Source organism: Monodon monoceros, unplaced genomic scaffold (assembly GCF_005190385.1).
Source record: "Monodon monoceros isolate NGI ecotype Baffin Bay Population unplaced genomic scaffold, NGI_Narwhal_1 Super_Scaffold_12, whole genome shotgun sequence".
NCBI lineage: Eukaryota > Metazoa > Chordata > Mammalia > Artiodactyla > Monodontidae > Monodon > Monodon monoceros.
Genome location: NW_021703768.1, coordinates 91,636,224 through 91,659,245, shown reverse-complemented (window position 1 = coordinate 91,659,245; position 23,022 = coordinate 91,636,224). Strand labels below are relative to the sequence as shown.

Genomic DNA, 23,022 nt, shown 5'->3' with positions numbered 1-23,022 from the left:
CCTCAAAGCAGATTGTAAATTGACGTAAATGAAGTTGTCAAGATGCTTATACCACCTCTGGTTTCAAACTTCAGTTTCAAAAAGCAAGGTAGGTTTACGGTGGCACAGTGGCTAGATAGCAACCCTAATTTCTAAACTGTCTGCACGTCACCCCAACGTGGCCCAGGTCATCAGCCAACCCCACCTCGTTCCCCAGCTCTAGCTTAAAAGGGAAGACAATAGCTTTTCACCCAAAGGTCATTACGGTAATAACTCATCCTGAGGTAACAAAGTTTAAACTAAGCATAATGGAATTCTAAGCTGTTCCGTCGTTTTCAACAGAATATGTTTTTAAAGTACAAGCAGAAACAATGATCAAACTTTCAATGAAATATTTTCTTGTTTGCTTTTCAAACGAGTAAAGTCCAAATTAGGGAACACAAAGAATTATATCCTATTAACTTGTAATGTCTGGTCCCAGAAAATATTCTATGGTGAAGCCATTGTGGATATTCTAGTAATTAAATCTGTACAACATACAGAGTTAAAACACTTTTTAGGCGACCACTCTGCTCTCAGTAGTGAGAGTGAAGTCACCAATCTTAAGTATTTGGAGCCCTTAACATTATTGGCAATGCTGGGAATGGTACAACATCTAGCTCAATAAAAAAGACAATACCCGATATGTCCCCTGGAGCTCAAAATTCAAATTTTGTATTGGCATACACACAGGCCTAAAGATGTGTTCTCTGAACCAGAAAGGACTCACCGTGTTGGCCAGCTCTAGATAGCTTCCTCCTACAGAGTTGCCAAAACGCGGGGACTGTGTGAGCAGCTTGTGGAAAGCAGCAGCCTGCTGATGGAGAGAGCTTCCCCCATACTCAAGAAGCTTCTGTAGGGCTGACTGACTCTGCAAGTCCGGGCTCTGGAGGTCCCTGGCTCCCGAGTCGTATTCCCAGCTTTCCCTGGCCGCTGATAAGGCACCTAGGTCCAGGAGAGGCAGGGGCGAAAAAAAGATGTTTCCTATATTAGCCTGGGGGAGGCCAAGAGGCAATGATTTGGAACCTCCTAACTCATCCACGTGCCAGCGCGTCAGAACACATGTGGCGCCCAGGCTGCATGCTAAGCACTTTCCCTTTCAAAGTGACACATGGGGAGCTTGGAGATAAAAGCAGTTTTAGGCAAAGCATTCAGAAATAACTATCTAATGAATGTGTGCCTTCCCCGCACCCCAAGAGAAATGTTTAGCAAAAAGCACAGAAGAGCCAAGAAAAGGGAATCCAGATCAGAGCTACAGCTGTCTGTGATTTACACAGTGTTACTGTATGATTAGCCTTCTTACTGTCATCCTTTTTCTCAGTCGAGGAGGATGGAAGCAAGAGAGAAGATAGAAAGTTAGATATGGCACTTTGTCGTAATTTTCTAGTGTCCATGTACTCTTAACTGGAAGAAGCTACGGGAAGCTAGACTGTGTTTGCCAGTTAGGTGTAGCCACGTGGCTGAGCTCTGAACAATAGAATGTGAACAGAAGTGATAAGCATAGCTTCAGAGGCTAGCTCATAAAACCCCCAGCATGTGATTCTTCAGGCCCTTTGCCTCTGGCCCGGTTCAGATGGGCATGGCACCCTTGGAAGCCACGTGGTACAGATGGCAAAGCTGCACGATGGAAGATGCCTGGATCCATGAATTACCTCCTGCCAGGAGGCTGTCGGCTGAACCCAGGTACCATGTTAACTTTATGTGATCAGGAAAGGGAAACTTCTTCTGTGATTGATCCACCATATATTTTTGGTTTGTGAGAGCAGCTAGGATTATCTTAACTATCACAGCAGATTAGAACCTAATTAAAGATGATAATCATTATAATAGCATGGGTAAGCACAATGAAAAGTAGACCTAGAGAAGGTCTAAACCCGACTGCCCTCAAGGATGGGCGATATTCAGGGAAACCTTACTGGAGGAGAAAGACTGATGCTTCAGTCTCCACCTTTGCTAGAAAAATTAGATTTGGGGTAAAGCTTGCTTCTTTGTGTTCACTTCTGAATAGAAGTCCCTTGTGGGTGCAGCTGGCTGGTGGATCCTGGGTCACATGCCTCTATCTTAGCTGTAAAGGAGGCTGGGAAATTTGTTTTCTGGCTTCCACTTTGGGGAGGTAGGATTTGTAAGATGAGACCTTTCCTAAGCATAAGAAGAGTACACAAAACGCCTGGGCAGCCAGAAAATACGACAATGAGCTACACACTGTTCTGGGGACAGAGCAGTGAGCATGATGAATTGCAGTCCCTGCTTGTGGAGTTTTCATTTTGGTGGGTCTTTAATACATGACTTTTAATTTTAAAAAAGGGATTCGTTAAAATGATTTAATTTGTACTATGAAAGGAGAACATATACAGATTCCTCTATAATTTACTTGAGTATAATTACATAGAGCAAACTACAAATTATGTACAGCGGGTTCTGATGTGAATTTCCAATCTTCCCCTATTGGGTATTGGTGAATTTCATCAATGGAATTAGGAAAACTGTCTTTGTCTGGAACCATTTCAGATGGTTTCCCTCTACTGTTCATGTTCTGCTGATCTTCTTCAGTCAGCCTGACACAACACTTTTTTCATACAATGCTGTATAACTGGGGTGATATGTCTTTGTACCAAAGCAGACAACTCTGTTGTTATGTTTGCAATTGCCCAAAGTTTATTTTAATATTAAAGTCTATCAACTGTACTGCAAGGGTGGCTTTGCTTTCCATATCAACATAGACTCCAAAATGCCTGCCCTTCCTCCCCACTGCTCCTCTGAATGCTGTCTGCCTAGCTGCCACACTTTCTCTGTCCTGGCCCCAGCAATGTGTGGCCAGAAGACTGATCGATCTTAGAGTTGAAAAATGGGTTGAATCATTGATGACCTCATACATAAGGCAAAAAAGCATAGCGTTGGGCCCTTGCCTTTTATGTTTCACCACGGTATCCCCAGTACCTTGCACATAGCCTGAGACATATCAGGAATTTAACACACATTTATTGAATGGATTGCTGAATTATTCACAGTTGTAGTACCCCAGGGTTTCACTTCTTAACCAGGAAAAGCAACATGGAGATTAATTTTAAGAATCAAAATAAATTATACACTTAAACTTTTTCTTCATGCAAAGTTCTTTATGAGAACTTCATTTCAAATAATAAATCACAACAGTTCTGGGATAAGACAGCCCAAGGAAGCTTCATTTGAATGTATTATGCTGTATTAACAGGCCGAAACCCAGTTTCAGGCAGAGTTATAAAATCAGGTTAGCCAAGCTCCATGTTAATCAGCAAGATCAAAAGGCCCTCACTCTATTACCATAAAAATTTTTGCTGAAGTGATGCTGAGAACTCAGATCCTCTGCTAAGGAGCCAAGGCAAATCATATTAGCATCCACATAAATGGACCACAAAAAAACAAAATGTATTTAAAAAAAAATACAGTAGATGTGTATAACTGAGTCACTTTGCTGTACAGCAGAAATTAACACAACATTGTAAATCAACTATACTTCAATTAAAAAAACACAGTAGACTATTCCCATTACTTTCTTTTAATCTGTCTTCACATTACATTTTTCTGGATAAAACCCAACATTCCTGAGGCAAAATTCGCCATTTAATTTGGAAGAACTCACTGAAAAATTTCAAAAATGTAGGTCTAGTAACTATCTTCCTTTTGCCCCTTGAAGCATGATGGTACCTGAGGTTTACAGGCTCACTCTCAGCCTCATGCTAGTCTCTTTTCACTCCCTTGCTCACCTCAAAAGAAGCCTGTTGACCACAGGCAGATGGCCATGTTTTCTTTTCCTGAACATGGATACCATGTTCTATTGTCCCCCATGCTCACCATGCTCTCTGATGTCTCTTTATATAAGGACACTAATCCCATCATGAGGGCCCCACCACCATGACCTCATCTAACCATTCCCCTCCCAAAAGCCCCATCTCCAACAACTATCACATTGGTGGTTAGGGCTTCAACATATGAATTTTGGGGGGACACAAATATTCAGTCCATAATAACCACTGAGCAGCTGCTCTCCAGGCCAGTAAGGACAGTGACTGTACAGCATCCTGTTAAATACCAAAGGTCAAAGCACTCCCTGGGCCTAGAGGTCTCTGCATACACAGAACCAAAGGAGGCCATAATATCTGCCACCGTAATCCTCTAGGGTGCTCTGAAGTAAGAAGATGTATACTTTTAAAAATCTGAATGTTTAGTGTTTAAAGGTGGCAGAGCACAGATTCCAAATGCTTCTCTTATCAGAAAAGCACAGGAAACAAGTGACAATTTGACATCTTTGTAAAATACATCACTGGGAAAACCCTGCTTTCAGAGAGGATGCTGCAACAGAAAATCTGCCAAACATTGAGATCCTTGCTCTGATGGGTACTTGGCTGTAAGCTAGGGCTTTAATCCCATTTTCAAAGTGCCACCCAGGTTTGGTTCCAAAGCCTGCAATTAATGCACTTATTCACCAAAGGCACTATGCCACCTTCCCATGGGCCAAGCTCCTTGTGAGAATTAGGCAAACCAACATTTGGAACACCTGAAATTTACCTTAAAGATACTACAACAACCATGACAGCTAACATTTATTCAAAGCCAATAAGGGCCAGGCACTGTTCTAACAACTTTACATATATTATCTTACATAGATCCACCCACAGTCTATGAATAGTAAAGTCATTTTTCCATTTTAAGAAAAAAGATATTTTCTCTCTTTTAGCTTCATTTTATAGACTTTGCTCATTTGCATAGAATAGTAGTTAAGAGCTGGGGTTTTGTGGTCAGATTCACTGAGGTCAAGTCAAGAGTCACCATGACCAGCTATGTGACCTCAAGTAAATTATTTAACCTAAGCTTCAGTTTTCTCATCTTTAAAATGGGGATAATAATACGTATTTCATAGAGGTTCTGTGAGAGTTAAATAAGAGTAAAATATGTAGAATGTATGAGACAATCCCTGGTATATGACAAACTGATCCAGAAATGTGAGCAATTATCTGGTCACACTTCACAACTTTAGTTATTTGGAACCCATTTTGGACAATTTATTAGGGAACAAATATATGAGAGAAATGTGTACCTCCCAGGTTCTGAAACGTACCTGTTAAAATTACCAAGTCTTTTTTTTTATTTATGAGCTGTTTTTTTAATTAATTTTTAAAAAATTTATTTATTGTTGGCTGTGTTGGGTCTTCGTTGCTGTGCGTGGGTTTTCTCTAGTTGCAGTGAACAGGGGCTGCTCTTCGTTGTGGTGCGAGGGCTTCTCATTGCCATGGTTTCTCTTGTTGTGGAGCACAGGCTCTAGGCGTATGGGCTTCAGTAGCTGCAGCAAGCGGACTCAGTAGTTGTGGCGCGTGGGCTCAATACTTGCTCCGTGGCATGTGGGATCTTCCTGGACCAGGGATCGAACTCGTGTCCCCTGCGTTGGCAGGCAGGTTCTTAACCACTGCTCCACCAGGGAAGTCCAAAATTACCAATTTTTAAAAAACAAACCTTTGGCACCTAACCAGTGGCTAAATTTTCATCAATAGTTTTGTACTTAATATCAGCATTACAGACAATAAAAATAGCCAATTAGGTCACGGCCAAAGTTATGTTTCTCTGAGTATGGAATATTCCATTAACAACTCACAGTCTTTGGTTATCAGGTTTGATAGACTTTGCTTCTCTATTCTACTTGGCCAACTCCTACGTCCAGAGGACACCTGGCCTTCCTAACACCTGTGGCCAGCACCGTAAGGAAATCTGCACAGCCCGGCAGTGGCAGCAGCAAGGGCTGACTAGATATGATTTATTCATCAGACTTGTGCTCTGGCCACCCTAGACACCCCTGTTTTCTACCTCCAGTTCTTTCTTTTCCATCCTTCATTTGAATGCCCGGGGCCTCTCATCACATCACAGGCAGGTGATAATGCAGTGTGTTTAGGGGATTCTGAGACATGTATTAACAGTATTTTATGAGTGGTCATTAATCTTTCATTTATGTGGATTGTTTAGAGAACACTGCCTAATTTATTACCTTCAGTGGCAAGAGAGAAAATACTCCTTTCGAAACACTGGAAGCAGCTACCTTTCTGAATTCAGAACTACCCCACCAACAGAAAGAAGCACAGGGGAATTTGAACAAATTGGCTGCCAGGCGTCAGCCTTCCCTGTCATGGCACATTTACTATTTCTAGATAATACTAACATCAACAGAAGCAGCAGTAAATCCTTTAGTCCAAAGGAGAATCACCATATGAGTCTTTGGTCATTTATTAATGTCAATTCTTGGTACAAAATACAGGAGCTCAATTCCCATGAGGGCCTCTAGCTTCCTACAGCACAAATTACATGTAAACACAGGCCAATTGTCTTAAAATCTGTGTCTGTGGTCTCAAGGAGAATTGGGTAGGAAAGGATAGTTTAAAAAACCTATGTATCCTTCTGAGAAAAAACAAAAAAACAAAAAGTAATTCGAAGCACATATCCTACTAAGGGGAGGTGAACCTGCTGTATAGCACAGGGAGCTCAGCTCAGTGCTCTGTGATGACCTAGATGGGTGGGATGGTGGGGGGAATAGAGGGAGGTCCAAGTGGGAGGAGATATATGTAAAATATAGCTGCTACACTTCGTTGTACAGCAGAAACTAACACAACATCGTAAAGCAACTCTATTCCAATAAAAAAAAAGTCAGTTCTTTGGCCTTTGGCAATCTTTAGGAAGTGAGTCTATTAGCATCCTATTTTGAATACAGGTCACAGGTGTCCTATCTGGGGACAATACACTGAATTTCAATGGAACATTAGGAATACAGTGGAAGATGCATTTTGAAATGCAACTCCCTCCCCTTTCCCCTGACTCTTATTGATAGGTGACACCTATTGATAGGTGACAAGAAAGAAAGAAATGAAGAAATGTATTTCTTATTGAAGTGCGCTTACCAACATCATCATCATTAGTGGATATTTCTTAATGTTCCACTCTGTACAAGTAAATTCAACAGTCCTTAATGTATTTAAGCACAGGCTTGAGAACACTAAATGGAAGATAGTTTAGAGACAACCAAAGGGATAGCTGGAACTAACAGCCTTTAAAATTCTTCTCCAGCTTGAGAGTCTATTGTTCTGTTCTTTACCAACTATAATATAAAAGGCAAAGTGTCTGCCCTTCAGCAGTTAATAAAGATGCAGTGGTAATCATCTTTAACCTTTCTAAAAAACTAAAAATAATATTTGGCAGCTTGTTATCTTGGTTTGTCTAAACTAGACCTATGAAGGAGATAAGCAAGAGGGTTGATTCGGGGCTAAAGAATTCAAAGGAGAATTTAGGGAAAGTGTGTTAAAATGAGGAGGCATTGGAGTAAAGAAGAGTTAACCGAGTTTCACTTGACCCTGAGGCTGGCTTGGGGTTGGGGGGGTAACACCTATGGTCTACAAGACTTTTAAGATTTTTTTTAAAAGATTTGTTTTTCTTGGTATTTTGGATCAACTTATCCTTCTCTTACAAGGCATATTAATGGACCATGTATTCAGTAAGCCCTTGGTAGTCACTGATTTTTAAGTACCATAAGACTAAATGGGGATAATGCTAATCTGGACCTATTCTCTGTGGTGAGAAGCATCATACACATCCTTTGGTTGGCATGCCCATAGGGATGGTCGTATTTCTTGGATGAAAATTAGTCTAATCAAAATGGGAAAATGCCGGGGAAGGGTGGGGGGAGGTGGGGAATACTCAAATAGGAATACAAAAATTGAATGCTGATTCCAGCTTCTTAGCAAAAAATAGAATTATTTTTTATTCCTGAAAAGTTGGCATTTTCGTTTAAGCTTTTAAAAGGTGGTAGGTTATATTAATTTTCCAATGTTAAACCAAGCTTGCATTCAAGAGACAAACCCAACATAGTCAAAGTGTGTGATATCTTCTTTATGTATTATTGATTTTGGTTTGCTAGTATTTTGTTTATGATTTTTGCATCTCTGTTCAAAAGTAAAATTGGCCTATAATTTTTCTTTCTTACACTGTACCTCTCATGTTTTGGTATCAAGGTTATGTGTGAGTCTATGTGAGACTGGAATTATTTGTTCTTCCAGTGTTAGGTAGACCTTGCTGGTGAAGTTGTCTGGGTCTAGAGTGTTCTTTGTGGAAAGATTTTTTTTAATTACTGTTTTAATTTCATTCTTAGTTATAAAACTATTCAGATTTTATATTCCTTAACACATTATAAAACTATTCAGATTTTTTTCTTTTTTTTTCTTTTTTTGCAGTATGTGGGCCTCTCACTGTTGTGGCCTCTCCCGTTGTGGAGCACAGGCTCCGGACACGCAGGCTCAGCCGCCATGGCTCACGGGCCCAGCCACTCGGCGGCATGTGGGATCTTCCTGGACCGAGGCATGAACCCGTGTCCCCTGCATCGGCAGGCGGACTCTCAACCACTGCGCCACCAGGGCGCAGACTCAGATTTTATATTCCTTAATATATTCAGATTTTATATTCCTTAATATTCCTTAATATTCCTTAATAAATCAGTTTTAGTAAGTTCTATTTTCTGGAAATTTCTTTATTTCTTCTAAACTTTTAATTATATCAGCAGAAAACTATTTATAATATTTTCTTTTTGTTTATGTTTGCAGCACCTCTAGCAATGTCTGCTTTTCACTCCTGATACTGGGTATAATAATCCCTTATTTGGCTTGACTGGGTGACATAATCTTGACTCAGTTGCTATATGAGCAAATTAGAGGCCCCTGGATGCCCTATTCCTGCTACAAACATGCTAGGCCTACATAGCATATGACCTCAGCCAACAAACCCAGATATTGCTAATCAACAGTGCCCAGGTGCTTTGCATTCCTAATGCTGGACCAAGAGAGTTCATGGTCTTCTTTTCCTCTGACCTCAACCTGGAGAGCCTTCCTGGACTCCATGCTTGATTGGGTTGCCTGTTTGGCAGTAAAACTTTCCCACTCAGTATTCGATCCTTGCTCTCTAATGGTCTTTATTTTTTTTCCTTTAACAACTATTTGTGCCTTATCTTTTTTCACTTTAGCATTCTTGCCAGGAAGTTATCAATTTCATAAATCTTTTAGAAAAACCTATCTTTAGTCTATACTGTGCCTCTCTCTATATTGTGTGCTTGTTTTCTATTTCATTGATTTTGGTTATCTTTATTATATCCTTTCTTCTCTTCTATTTGTGTTTATTTTGCTGTTCTCTTTCTAAATTCTTGGAATGGATGCTCAACTCAGCCTTTTTTATTTTATCTTCTAATATATGCATAAAAAGCTGTAAAATTTCCTCTAAGTGCTTCATTTCAATTGATATTTTCATAATCTTTCAATTCAAATTATTTTGAATTTCAATTCAAATTATTTTCATAATTTTGTCTTAGATCGAGGAACTATTTCAAGGTATGTTCTTAATTTCCTATCATATGGGGTTTTGGTAGTGTTTTGATTTATAGATTCACTGCATTATATTCAGAACACATGGTCTATGTTATTTCAGTCCTTTTAAATTTGTTGAGACTTGTTTTATGGCCTGTACATGATCAAATTTTACAAATGTTCCATGTACACTTGAAAAAAGAAGTATATCTTATAGTTGTTGGATGGAGTCTGCTTTATATGACCATTAGGTCGTTTATTAATTGGGTTGTTCAAATCTTACAAAGCCTTATTTATTTTGGCTTTTGTTTGTTTGTTTTGGTCTGCTTATTCCAGCAATTAATGAGAAATATTCTAATAATCCTTCATAATGATTATGGATTGGTATATTTCTCTTATAGGTGTCAATTTTTACTTCATTTATTTTGAGACTTTCTTTATTGGGTAAATACAAATTTAAAATTGTTACATCTTTTTGGTGAATTTAATCCTTCACCATTTTGAAATTTTTGTGGTGTAATAAAAAATATATATTGGCTTTTGCTCCCTTTTCCTGGCACAGGGCTCCTAAAATTCTTGGAATTTCCTGAGTAAGAGTATCATTTGTATACTAATGAGATGACTCAAACGGACTGGAGAAGGGCAGTTATAGGGGCAAGAGACTGAGTTCAGCCATCAGCAGTTGATTTAATCAACCACAGCTACATAATAAAATCCCCTTAACAATGGGGTTCAGGAGCTTCCAAGTCGGTGAACACATCTACGTGCTGGGAAGGTGGTGCAACCCAATTCCATGGGGACAGAGGCTCCTGTGCTTGGGATTTTCTGGGTCTTGCCCTATATACCTCTTTATCTGGCTGTTCAGTTATTATACCTTTACAATAAACTGTAATAATAAGTATAGCACTTTACTGAGTTCTATTGTCATTCTAGAAATTATAAAACCTGAGAAGGGTGTTGTGGAAACCCCTGAATTTGTAGTTGGCCAGGAAGAGGTACAGGTAGCCTGGGGATCCCCTTTGTGGGTGATGTCTGAAGTTGAGGCAGGGTTGTGGGATTGATGCCTTAACTTGTGGGGTCTGTGCTAACTCCAGGTAGCATCAGAGTTGAATTGAACTGTAGGACACCTGGTTGGGTCAGAGAATCAGAGACTTAGTATTGGAGTGATCTATTTGGTGTCAGGAAAAAAACCCACACCCTACTTTTTAACTTAAAGACGATTTTGTTTCCTATTATTATAGTTACTCCAGATTTCTTTTGTTGAGGAAGGCTTAACATACATTTTGCCATTGTTTTCCTTTCAAGCTTTTCATTGTTTTTCTTAAAATATTTATTTTTTATTTATTTATTTAGGCTGTGCCAGGTCTCAGCTGCGGCATGTGGGATATTCATTGCAGCATGTGGGATCTTTAGCTGCGGAATGTTGACTTCTTAGTTGCAGTATGCACATGGGATCCAGTTCCCCGAACAGGGATCGAACCCGGGCCCCCTGCACCGGGAGCATGGAATCTTACCCACTGGACCACCAGGGAAGTCCCTCATTGGTTTTTGATTTATCCCTTATAAACAGCCCATAAGCAGAGTTTTACAATCCACTCTTACCACTTATGTCTTTAGCTACAGAATTTAATCTATTTACATTTAATTGAAATACTAATAGAAGGATTAATCTCTTTTCATCTTATTTTGTTATTCCTATATGTCTACTTGTTCTATATTTCTTTCTCTTTTCTTGCCTTTTGAAACATTTTCTCATTCTATATTTTACATCTATAGGTTTGAGAGTTAAATGCTTTCTATTTTACTGATTATGATAGACGTCACAACATACATCCTTAATTTATCAAAATCTAAAGTTTATCTATATCTTTACCTAGGTCTGGACAATATAAGAACCTTAGAAAACTTAAAATCTTTTCATCCCACTCTCAACCTATATGCTTCTATTGTTGAATATTTATTTTCTCTTAAAACTCCAAGAAAAGTATTATTGCTTTTTACTGTTTATTTAAGTTTATTCACATATTTACCACTTTCTTTATCCTTCTTTCTCCCTTCCAACTCAGAACTTCTATCTGGAACCACTCTCATTTTGTTTTAAATATATCCTTTAGAATTTATCTTAATGAAGGTCTTCTCTAGGTTCATGTTTGTCTTTAAATGTCTTTATTTCACCCTGATTCTTGAAAGATACTTTTGCTGGGTATGGTGTGTTAGCTTGTCAATTACCTTTCTCAATACACAGAGGACAGAGGAATGCCATTGTCTTGCATTATTCTTGAGAGTATGCTCTCAGCCTAACTGTTGCTCCTTTGAAAGTAATCTGCCTCTTAAAAAAATACTTTCCTAGATTTTCTTTTTATCTTTGGTGTTCTACAGGCTCACAGTAATGTGTCTAATTATCTAATTATGTTACTTGATATGTATATTTCTTGTAATTTTTCCTGCTCAGGACTCATTGGGATTTTGGAATCTACTGGTTAGTATCTAGTTTTCAAAAATTCTAAGCCATTACTTCAAATGCTTATTCTGCTTCATTCTTTCTTTCCTCTTCTTCTGAGAATCCAATTTTATGTTATGTCTCTCTTTCATATTTTACCTTTTACATGTGTTTCTTCCTCTGTGCTTTATAATGTCATCTAACGTTTTTTCTATTTCACTAATTCTCTCTTTATCTCTAACTAATTTGTTGTTAATTTTAATTGTTTTATTTCAACTATAACATTTCTCACTCCTAGATGTCCATTTGGTTCTTTTTCAAATCTGCTTGGTTTTTTGGTTTTCTTTTTCTACCTTATATTTTCTTTCTGAACATAGTAAACATAATTACTTTATATTCTGAGTCTGATAATTCCAATAAATGAAATCTTGGTGGCTTTGTTTTTTACGTTAATTCCGGCTCATGGTATGTAGTCTCCTGATATACTTAGTAATTTTAGATACTGAGTTGCCCGTATTCTTTGGAAAATTATTTGTGGAGATACTTTAGAACTGCTTTACTCATCTCCAAGGCAACTTCTCTTAGAATACTCTGAGGGTTGTAGACTTCTGGTTCAACTTTACACAAAGGGTAGAGCCCTCTAATATTCTAGCACTTGAAATAAGGGTATATTTTATAAAATCCCCTACCTGAGCAGTCCTTGGAATTTGTCTTCTGTTCCCAGAACCCACAAGGTCATGTAATCCAAAATTCAATTTTACCAGGTTCAGACAATAATCTCAAGGTAAAAGTGGCTTGATGCTCCAAGCTTCCTCACTGACATATTTTAGATTCACAAATTTTACTATTTCACTAGATATTCAGGGTGTTAAAGGAGGGCTTTAAAACTATAGTCATTTCAGCTTTATAACCTGTTTCAGCTGGAAGATATATCCTGATATCTAATCATGTTACTTGATATGGGAATCCATATTTGTTCTTTAAAATATGACTTGTGTGAATTATGATGATGTAAACTACATATTCACAAATGGGCCATGCCTACTTTTCTTTTCTTGAATAATCTTGTTTTCCCTAAAATTAATACTTTGTATCTTTGTTTAGTTTTCTACGTATCATGAATTCAGCCTCAGTTTCTTAGCTAATTATCTAAATCTCCTCTTAATAATTTAAGATGCAGAGATATTCCATCAAATTTAGTCAGAAAAACTTATCTGGAGCTTTTTGACCTGCTGTAGTCCAGACTGGTTCCAAAGACCATTATGCTTCACTTCTAACTTGTTTTCACTCTTTGTTTCATGGTTCCATGTAATTTTCTTCCTAGGTTAACTCCTTTTATTGGGAGGTCTAGTAGATTTCTAAGAAATTAGGCACGGGAAATAAATTTTCTGAGACTTTGCATGCATGAAAACATTTATATTTTATCATTATACTTCATTAATAGTCGGTAAAGAATTCTAAGTTGGAAACAATTCTTCTTCAGACTTTTGAAGACAACGCTAATTTAATGTCTGTCATCGTTTTTGAGAAGTCAGAAGCCATTCTGATTCCAAATCTTTTATACTTGTGCTCTTTTGTTTTTCCTCTGAAAGTTTGAAGAATCTTTTTTTTTTTTTTTTTGTCCCTAGTGTTATGAAATTTCACAATGATGTGTGTCTTAAAATTCTGTGGTAGGTGATGCTTGGTCAGCCCCTTCTATCAGGAAACACATTCTTCAGTTTGGAGGACAATTTCATGGACCATTTTGTTGACAATTTCTCCCCCTGTGTTTTCTTTGCTCTTTTGAGAATGTCTATTATTAGGGTGGTAAACATCCTGCACCAGCCCTCTAATTTTTATCTTTTCTTTCCTATCTTAAATTTCTTTGTTTCTCTGCTTCTCTTTCTAGAAGATATTCTTATCTTTATTTCTCATTCTTTTTGTTGAGCTTATAATTTATGCTATGTTTTTTCCAGAGCAGGTTTTTTAATGTTTCTCTTTATCCTATTTTTTTTTTTTTATGGATACAACACTTTTTCCTGTATTTCACAGTATATTAAAGAGGGACTATTTTGAGTATTCTCCTTACAGAGTCTCTGTTCCCTTTAAGTTTTTCTACTTGTTCTGGTCTCTATCTTTCATTTTAGAGGAATTCCTCAGATGTCTTGGTGCTCCTTAGTTGATTGCTCCTTTGGGCCTTATGACCTCCTTATGACCTGTTCCAGCTCTAAGATCTCAGTTCCCCATTCCCCAAATTATGGAAGCCTATCAGGCTTAGCTTAGGAAACACTGATCTGTGCCATACTGGATGAATTGGGACTTCATCAGACCAGGCATACGCAGAAGTGAAAAAGACAAAATGTTTTTCGCCAGTCTTACCTCTTTCTTCCTTCCTCAGGTTTCTTCCATAACACTAACTCTCCCCCTTCCCACTTGTTCTTCAGAATCTCTCCTGTGGATTCCCCTCATTAGAGACCCAGCTCAAGTAAAAAAACCTGATCATTTTACTAACACACAGTATGAATGACTGATAAGGCTAAATATATTCTCTGGTGTTGCCTTTTAAAAACTGAGGACAAAAGCATTCCTTGAGATAAACCAAAGGAATAGACTCTAAGAGTACAGCTTAGTCAACAACAAAGCAAATCAGCAGAAATGTATAAGATAGACAACTCGCTTAATAAAAACAAACCTGGCAATGGAGGGAAAATCTCCACAACAGATGATGTAACAGAACCTCATAATCTCAACTGTTATCATCCATAATTCCCCTTCCCCTTCAGGATTTCCCTCTAATTATCCCTGCAACCATTCCCAGGCCATGAAGAGGCAGAGTTGTTTCCCCTCCAACACTGTGGCCTAAGAATGGACAATTGTTCTTCCTTAATACCACAAACAAAGCAAAGTGGCAGCATTCATAAAATATTTTATAAACATCAAGAGAAATTAACATAGAAATGGCATGAAACTTGATAATCAGGCATATCAGTGGAGATTTACTTTTTGTGGGTACTATCCCTATCCCATCCTAATTCCCAGTCCAGCCTATGTTATGATATTATCCCAATTCCCAGCATTTAAGAGCATAAAACTAGATAGTCAAATTCCTCTTATTACAAAAGCAAGGGGCGAAGGCTCAAAAAGAAGTCACCTCCTACTCTGTTGACTTAAGACTTCCTTCTGACAGAAGCTGCGGACTGGTGGGTATGAACTATATCTGGTCCACAGTTATATTTTGTTGATTCTACTCAAAAATCATTTTTTAAAAATTTAGTCATCAGTATTAAAAATTTGGAGAGATCAGATTTTTAAAAAGTAAAAATATTTTCTGGTATTGAACACACACACATATATACACACACACAAACACACACACATACAATGTCTGGAAACATTTGGCTCCCATTCCCACATTTGGCTGTAGTTGAGCATTGGCTGCCTCTTTGCAAATGGGCACGTGTCCTCCAGTTTGCTGGAGCCTCCATCTTGTCAACTTCACTCATTTATGTTGTCTACCTGCCCTCAGTAAGCATTTGCAACCCTTCCTTTTGAGCTACACTTCTATATCTGAGGACCTACTCTTTCCTAGGTGATGGACTGGTAGGAACAATCAGAAATCACCTTCCTGTTCAGGGGAGACCCCACCCATCCCAGGGCTGTGGCCTTGTAGACCTAAGTATATATCATAAACTATAGTCTCAATTTCATACACAAGGTGGACACTAACAATGGGGTCCTTTTTTATCAGGGTTTTTGCCCAAGAACCAGTACCATCTAGTGGCAAGTTTGGAGATAGATGACATTTAAGTACTATGTTGACATACAAAGGGCAAGGTGAAAAGGTTAATGTTTACATCCATAGATTCTAGACCTAGTTACTGTTATCCAAATGAGATTAAGTGAAAAATCCCCTGAAGAATAGTATAACCTAAGCTAAAAAAAAAAGGGCAAAGTGTAAAGTGTTAGAAAAACATAAGCATTTTGAGTGTCTTGGTTGTGGCATTAAAGCAACTGAAGTAGGTGAGATTGGTAACTAAATTTATTCTTTAGGAGTTCAGGGAGTGCAGAGTTCTAAATCTCTATCTAGAAATTCCTAATAGAAAAACAATCCTAGAGGTTGGAATTCTAAGTTTTTGTTAATACAGCAAGAGAAAAAGAGGAAAGAACACAGCAGTGTGAATTAGCAGAAGAACAAACTAGGAGCCAGGAGAGCTCCAGTCTAGTCCCAGCCATGCCACCAACTAACTCTGTGACCTAACAGTTATTATTTAATCCTCCAGTTCTCCATTTCCTCATCTATACTAAACAGATGGTGAAACTAGATGGTATTTAACAGATTCTCTGGGCTGTAATCTTATAATTCAAGGGCAAAATCTTATCAAGTACTCTAAATCTTAAATCAGATAAATCAAAGAAAACATTATAAGTACCAAGAGAGAAATCTGACATGGTAATTTTCTGCATTAAACTTTATCTAGAACTGACTGATATGTATTCATAAATGAGAACTAAATAAATACACAAGGTATCGGATTAAATTCTCCTTCAACTAGATCTTCTTGTAGATAGCAAACTTAAATGGATCAACTGGAAACCATACAAAATTCTTCCAAAACAACCATAAAGATTTAACTGATTTAAACAGTCATTTATTAATGCTCTTTCATTTATGTTCTCCAACAAACTTGCAGTAGTCTTACAAGAGATAAAACAGGAAGCGAAATAAGCCTTCCTGTGCTTTTGTGCTTATAATGTTGAGTGACAGTTTCTCTAGAACGAACAACGGACAATGAAATAGTCTGGCCAAACTAAATACTTTCTGCGAGCAGACTGAGCCTTTATCTCAGCCAAGTAATCATTTTTATTCCATGAAAAGTATCTAAAATCATGCCAAGTTGTATCACTGCCACTGAAATTGGAATGGTTTCAACATCCCATAAAAACAGTGACACTTAACGAATTGGTGCAGTTAAATCATGCTGGAGAGAAAAAAGATGAACAATTTTATTGGGTTCTATGTAGTTCAAAAGATACAATCAACACAGGTAATCACTGGCACCCTTCATGTGAGGATTACCACCTGAGATAAACACACCTGGATTTCCATGAACTCTTTGTCTTTTGCTGACTAAAATGAAGTGATTAATGCCACTGGGAATGAGGCTAAAATAATATATTCAAAAAGAGCAGCATCAAATAGCTTGAAATGCTGATAAAAGACAAAAATCAGGAAGTAAGACAGAACCAGTTTGCACTACTTGAGACATCACTTTACAAGAATTTAGACCACGACAGAACAGTGTACTTTATTACCTGAGGTACTATTAATCTACAAGAGAAATCTAAATTATTTAATATCTCAAGAAATACCTGAGAATCCACTGATCTTACACATGCTTGCTTAGAAGTTTAAAAACAAAATACATCATATTTTGTTTCTTTGTTCTGTCTGCAGTGACTTCAGACTGGAGAGATGAAAGCCAGTGTACAATAAATAGAATTTGACATCTTAAGTGCAGAATATTTAAAGTTTACATGCACATACACATACAGAATTGGAAGTTCAAATATACCCAATACAGAAACATTTCCATTCTGATAGATAAGTAACATACAAAAGACTCTTGATCATTCTCACTGTCTCAGATGATGTCAAAAACATTTGTTGTCTTTGGTTTTGTTAGCTGTTTTATACTTACATTTTAATATGTGTGTTCAATCTTCTGAGAACACACAACACCTTAAATAACCAATGAGGACATAACTTGGTGATGCCGGGGATGGGGGAGAAATGATTTACAATATCCTATCCCACTGCTTTGTTCAGAAGGTCGCTTAGTCTGTTCATGGCAAATGACATGACTTCTCAGACTAAACCCAAACAGATTTTCTCTCTATTTTAGTGTTTCACACTTTCCCTGGGTTAGGGAAAAGGAAAATGTTTGGTTTTAATGGACGCTGCTGATCTTCAGTTTACTAAATCTGTGAGATATATTAAGGCCATTATTATGTTACATCCTTAATTACACTCATAATTTGAAAGCAAGATTTGCCACATATAAGCTGCTGCTGGGTAATCAAGATTTTCCTGCAGGATTGCTTCCCTGTATATGCTGAGTTGAAACCTCTATTCCTTTTTTTTGTTGTTAAAACTATCAAAGCCATTGCAATAGCCACTCCAGAAAGTGCCTTTGCTGGTGACCGTAACAGTGTTTGGGCAGCCTTAGATCCTCTTTATTCCTTGACCCTGATGGACTCTGTAGGTTATTATCTGGTACCAGAGTGATTGTCAGCTCAAATGTCAAAAGCCTTAAACAGCCCAAGAAAACAAACTAGAAGAGAAAGAAGCTCCAAGGTTCATACACTTTTAAAGAGATCCTTTAATACAGTGTTTCTCAGTCTTTTCCACCCAAGTACTCCAAGGCAGATGAGAGAGAGAGAGAGAGAGAGAGAGCAGATGAGAGAGAGAGAGAGAGAGAGAGAGAGAGTGTGTGTGTGTGTATACACACACACACACACACACATATATATATATATCGTCTGGTTTCTGTGGCTAGGACTTCTAATGCTATGTTAAATAGAAGTATTGATAGTGGGCATCCTTCTCTTGTTCCTGAATTTACCGGGAAGGCTTTCAGCTTTTCACCACTGAGTATTAGTGGGCTGTAGGTTTGTTATAAATGCCCCCTATTATGTTGAGGTATGTTCCCTCTATATCCACTTTGATGAGAGTTTTTATCATGAAGGGGTGCTGAATTTTGTCAAATGCTTTTTCTACATCTATTAAGATGATCATGTGGTTTTCGTCTTCCCTTTTGATAATGTGGTGTATCACATTGATTCATTTGCCTCTGTTAAACCATCCTTGCAACCCGGGAATAAATCCAATTTGACCAAGGTTTATGATCATTCATTGTATTGTTGGATTCAGTTTGCTAATATTTTGTTGAGGATTTCTGCATCAATATTCATCAAAGTTATTGGCCTGTAATTTTCTTTTTTTGTAGTGTCTTTGTCTGTTTTCGTATCAGGGTAATGGTAGTCTTGTAGAATAAATTTGGGGGTGTTATCTCCTCTTCAAATTTTTGGAATAGTTTGAGAAGGACTGAGAAGGATAGGTTTAAGTTCTTCTTTATGTGTTTGGTAGTCTTCCGCAGTGAAGCCATCCAGTCCTGGACTTTTATTTGCAGGGACCTTTTTTTTTTTTAAATTACAGATTCTACTTCACTTCTAATGATCTGTTCAAATTCTTTGCTTCTTCTTGACTCAGTGTTTGCAGGCTGTATGTTTCTAGATATTTGTCCATTTCTTCTAGGTTGTCCAATGTGTTGGTCTGTAACTGTTCATAGCATTCTCTTACGATTTTTTTTGTATCTCTGTGGTATCTGTTATTTCTCCTCTTTCATTTCTTTTTTATTTGGGTCCTCTGTCTTTTCTTCTTGGTGAGCCTGGTTAAAGGTTTATCAATTTTGTTTATCTTTTCAAAAAACCAGCTCTTGGTTTCACTGATATTTCCTTTTGTTTTTTTTTGATTTCTGTTTTATTTATTTCTTCTCTGATCTTTATTATAGCCTTCCTTCTGCTGACTGTGGACTTTGTTCTTCTTTTTCTAATTCTTTTAGGTGGTAGGTTAGGTTGTTTCTTTGAGATTTTTTCTTGCTTTTTGAGGAAGGCCTGTATCTCTGTCTAATTTCATTTAGCATAATACCCTCAAGGTTCCTCCGTGTTGTTGCAAATGGCAGGATCTTCTTCTTTCTCATGATTGAATACTATTCCATTGTACATATATACCACATCTTCTGTATCATTCATTTATCAGTGGACACTTAGGTTGTTTCCCTATCTTGGCTGTTGTGAATAACGCTGCAATGAACATGGGAGTGCAGATATCTTTCTGAATTAGTGTTTTCATTTTCTTCAGATATATATCCAGAAGTGGGATTTCTGGATCATATGTTAATACTATTTTTAAATTTTTGAGGAAACTTCATTATATATATATATATATATATATATTTATTTTTTTTTTTTTTTTTTTTTTTTTTTTGCAGCACGTGGGCCTCTCACTGTTGTGGCCTCTCCCATTGCAGAGCACAGGCTCTGGACGCGCAGGCTCAGCAGCCATGGCTCACGGGCCCAGCCGCTCCATGGCATGTGGGATCTTCCCGGACCGGGGCACGAACCCGTGTCCCCTGCATCGGCAGGCGGACTCTCAACCACTGCGCCACCAGGGAAGCCCCATAGTATTTTTGACAGTGGCTGTACTAATTACATTCCCACCAATGGTGCACAAGGTTCCCTCTTCTCCACACCCTGACCAACAACCTATCTCTTGTCTTTGATGATAGTCATTCTAACAGGTGTAAAGTGATATCTCATTGTGGCTTCAGTTTGCATATTTCTGATGATGAGTGATGTTGAACATTTTTCATGTGCCTATTGGTCATCTGTATGTCTTCTTTGGAAAAAGGTCTGTTCAAGTCCTCTATTTTTAATCAGACAGTTTGTTCTTTTTTTGGCTATAGAGTTGTATGCGTTACTTACATATTTTGGATATTAACTGCTTGTCAGATAGAGGGTGTGCAAATATATTCTCCATTCTGTAGGGTGCCTTTTCATGTTGCTGACTGTTTCTTTGCTGTACAGAAACTTTTAAGTTTGATGCAGTCCCACTTGTTTATTTTTTGCTTTTGTTGCGTGTGCTTTTAGTTGTCATATTAAAAAAAATCATTGCCAAGACAGTATCAAGGAACTTTTATGTTTTCTGTTAGTAGTTTTACAGTTTCAAATCTTACATTTAAGTTTTTAACCCATTTCAAGTTAATTTTATGAGTGGTATAAGATAGGGGTCCAATTTCATTTTTTTGCATGTGAATATCCAGTTTTCCCAACACCATTTATCAATGAGACTATCATTTCCTCATTGAGTATTCTTGGCTCTCTTGTCAAGTATTAGTTAACTGTATATGCGTGGGTTTATTTCTCAGCTCTTGATTCTGTTCCATTAGTCTATGTGTCTGTTTTTAATACCACTACCATACTGTTTAGATTACTATGCCTTTATAATATAGCTTAAAATCAGAAAGTACAATACCTCCAGCTTTGTACTTCTCTCTCAGGATTGCTTTGGCTGTTTGGGGTCTTTTGTGGTTCCATACGAATTTTAGGCTCGTTTTTTTTATTTCTGTGCAAAATGCCACTGGGATTTTGATAGGGGTTGCAATTAATTTATAGATGGCTTGGGATCTTTTGTCTTGCCTCATATTCATAATACTTTCACAAACTTCTTAAGGGTAATTCCCTATATATATATCACTTATCTACTGCTATGTAACAAGCCATCACAAAACTTAGTAGCTTGAAACAGCTGCAACTTACTGTTTCTTGTGATTCTGGGGTCAACAATTTGGGCTGGGCTCACCTGGGCAGTTCTCCATCTTATCTCACCTAGGATCTTAACGTGACTTGCAGTCATCTGGTAGCTCAACTGGGGCTGGAGAAACTATGATGTGCACATTCATGTGTCTGGGGCCTCGATGCTGGTTATTGGCTGGGCCTCTCTGTGTGGTCTCTCACCATTTGTTAGTCTAGCCTGGACTTCCCTTCATGATAGCAGGAATGTTCCAAGAGATGAAGCAGGAAGCTGCAAGGCATTTTGAAGCCTAGGCTCCAGAACTCGCACAATTTCACTCTTGCCACATTCTGTTGGTCGAAATAAACCAAAAAGCCACCCTAGATTCAAGGGGTGTGGGAAAAGAGCTGAAAAATATTGTGGCCATATTTTTCAATCAAGGACAGCAAACCTTCTCCTTCTTTTGTCACTTTAGCAGCAAGTGTCACAGTGAAGGCACCTACTAGACACTAGCTGAAATGAACTCAATGTTCTGGTACTTTTATTATATCCAGCTTGAGACTATAACCTCAAGATAAGAATAGATTTAAAGGAAAAAATTAATCTTGAAAAGATTGATCTGTAACACATTACTTGGACTAGTTTTCTTTTAAAAAAAGGCCTAGGTCCAAACACATGTCTTATTTGAAAGGAACAGTTCTGCCTCAAAGAGAGAGGCCCATGCTTTGAAGACTGACAAAAAATCAGCAAATAGTTCCTAAACCTAAGACTAGGTACTATGAGTACCAAACAGTTTTGCTCATTGATATGTTAATTTATTGATCAAACGTTCATCCAGTGTTTGGCATGTGTGAGGCTCTCTGTTATTCACCCAGGATACATAATCTAGTTGAGAAGAAAGAAATATAAATGTACAATTATAACACAGGATGGTTCATAATTACAGTGACGGATAGGCATAGGATATAATAGAAGCACATTTAAAAAACAGAATGCATTAAAATTTTTACAATTTGGTTTTATGACAAGACACATGTGAATCTCCTAGTTGCAAAATATATGTGTACATGTCAGTTTAATGTAGCATTATTAAAGCCTTTTGTGGATTGCAAGAGTATATATTGAATGAAAAGACAGGAGGCAAGATTTACACATAGGACCATGTGGTGGCCATTTGCTCTTTTTACCTGCCCTGCATCCATTTACTCTTCTTGTGGTGACAGTACCTTGATTCCCTCCCTCCTTTCCTCAACTCTCAGTCCATATGATGTGGATAGAAACAACTCCACTCCAATCTTATAGGTTGTGTGTGTGGTCCAGGCCTGGCCAATCAGACCACTGCATTCTTCTGGCCACAGGGACTTGTTCAAGGATAGGTATATGACCCAAGAAGACCTAATGAGACCAATTTCCAGGATTTTTGTGGAGCTGCTGTGAAGAGAAAAATCACTCTTTTCTCTTGTAGTTACTCAACAGAACGGGAATAACCCTGGGGCTGCTGTAGGCCACAACAAGGAGCCTGAGAATAAAGCTATTTCTGAGGGAAAGGGTTGAAACAGGGAAAGAAAAAGACTGATGGCATTGACTCTCTGGAGCTATTCATGCTAGATCTAACTGCCTAGATCCTCCAATATATTCACATTTTCTCTCTCCCTCTCCCCTCCCTCCCTCTCCTTCTCCCCTTCCCCTTTTCCTTCAAAATATTAGTGTTGAGGGTTTGTGGCTTGTCACCAAAAATCTCTAACTAATATAGTACAGAAGGAACAAAACTCAAATCGTAGGCTTGAGAATGTATCAATTAGAAGGCCAGCATTATTGAAGCTAAGCGTCCATGTGAAGAAGTAATGGGGAACAAGATGGAGTAAGGTAGG

The 23,022-nt window shown here is 38.0% G+C and overlaps 1 protein-coding gene across 5 annotated transcripts in view; it reads right to left on the bottom strand.

The window, feature by feature from the left end:
* The window catches only part of MCC (MCC regulator of WNT signaling pathway), a 462,283-nt gene that overhangs the window by 323,485 nt on the left and 115,776 nt on the right, over positions 1-23,022 (bottom strand). For all 5 annotated transcript variants that reach the window (XR_003792574.1, XM_029215919.1, XM_029215921.1 and 2 more), the window contains one exon: positions 749-963. Coding sequence is in view for 4 of the 5 variants with exons in the window: in XM_029215919.1 (XP_029071752.1) it covers positions 749-963 (215 nt within the window). In the remaining variant the exon portion in view is untranslated. The remainder of the gene's footprint in view (positions 1-748; positions 964-23,022) is intronic.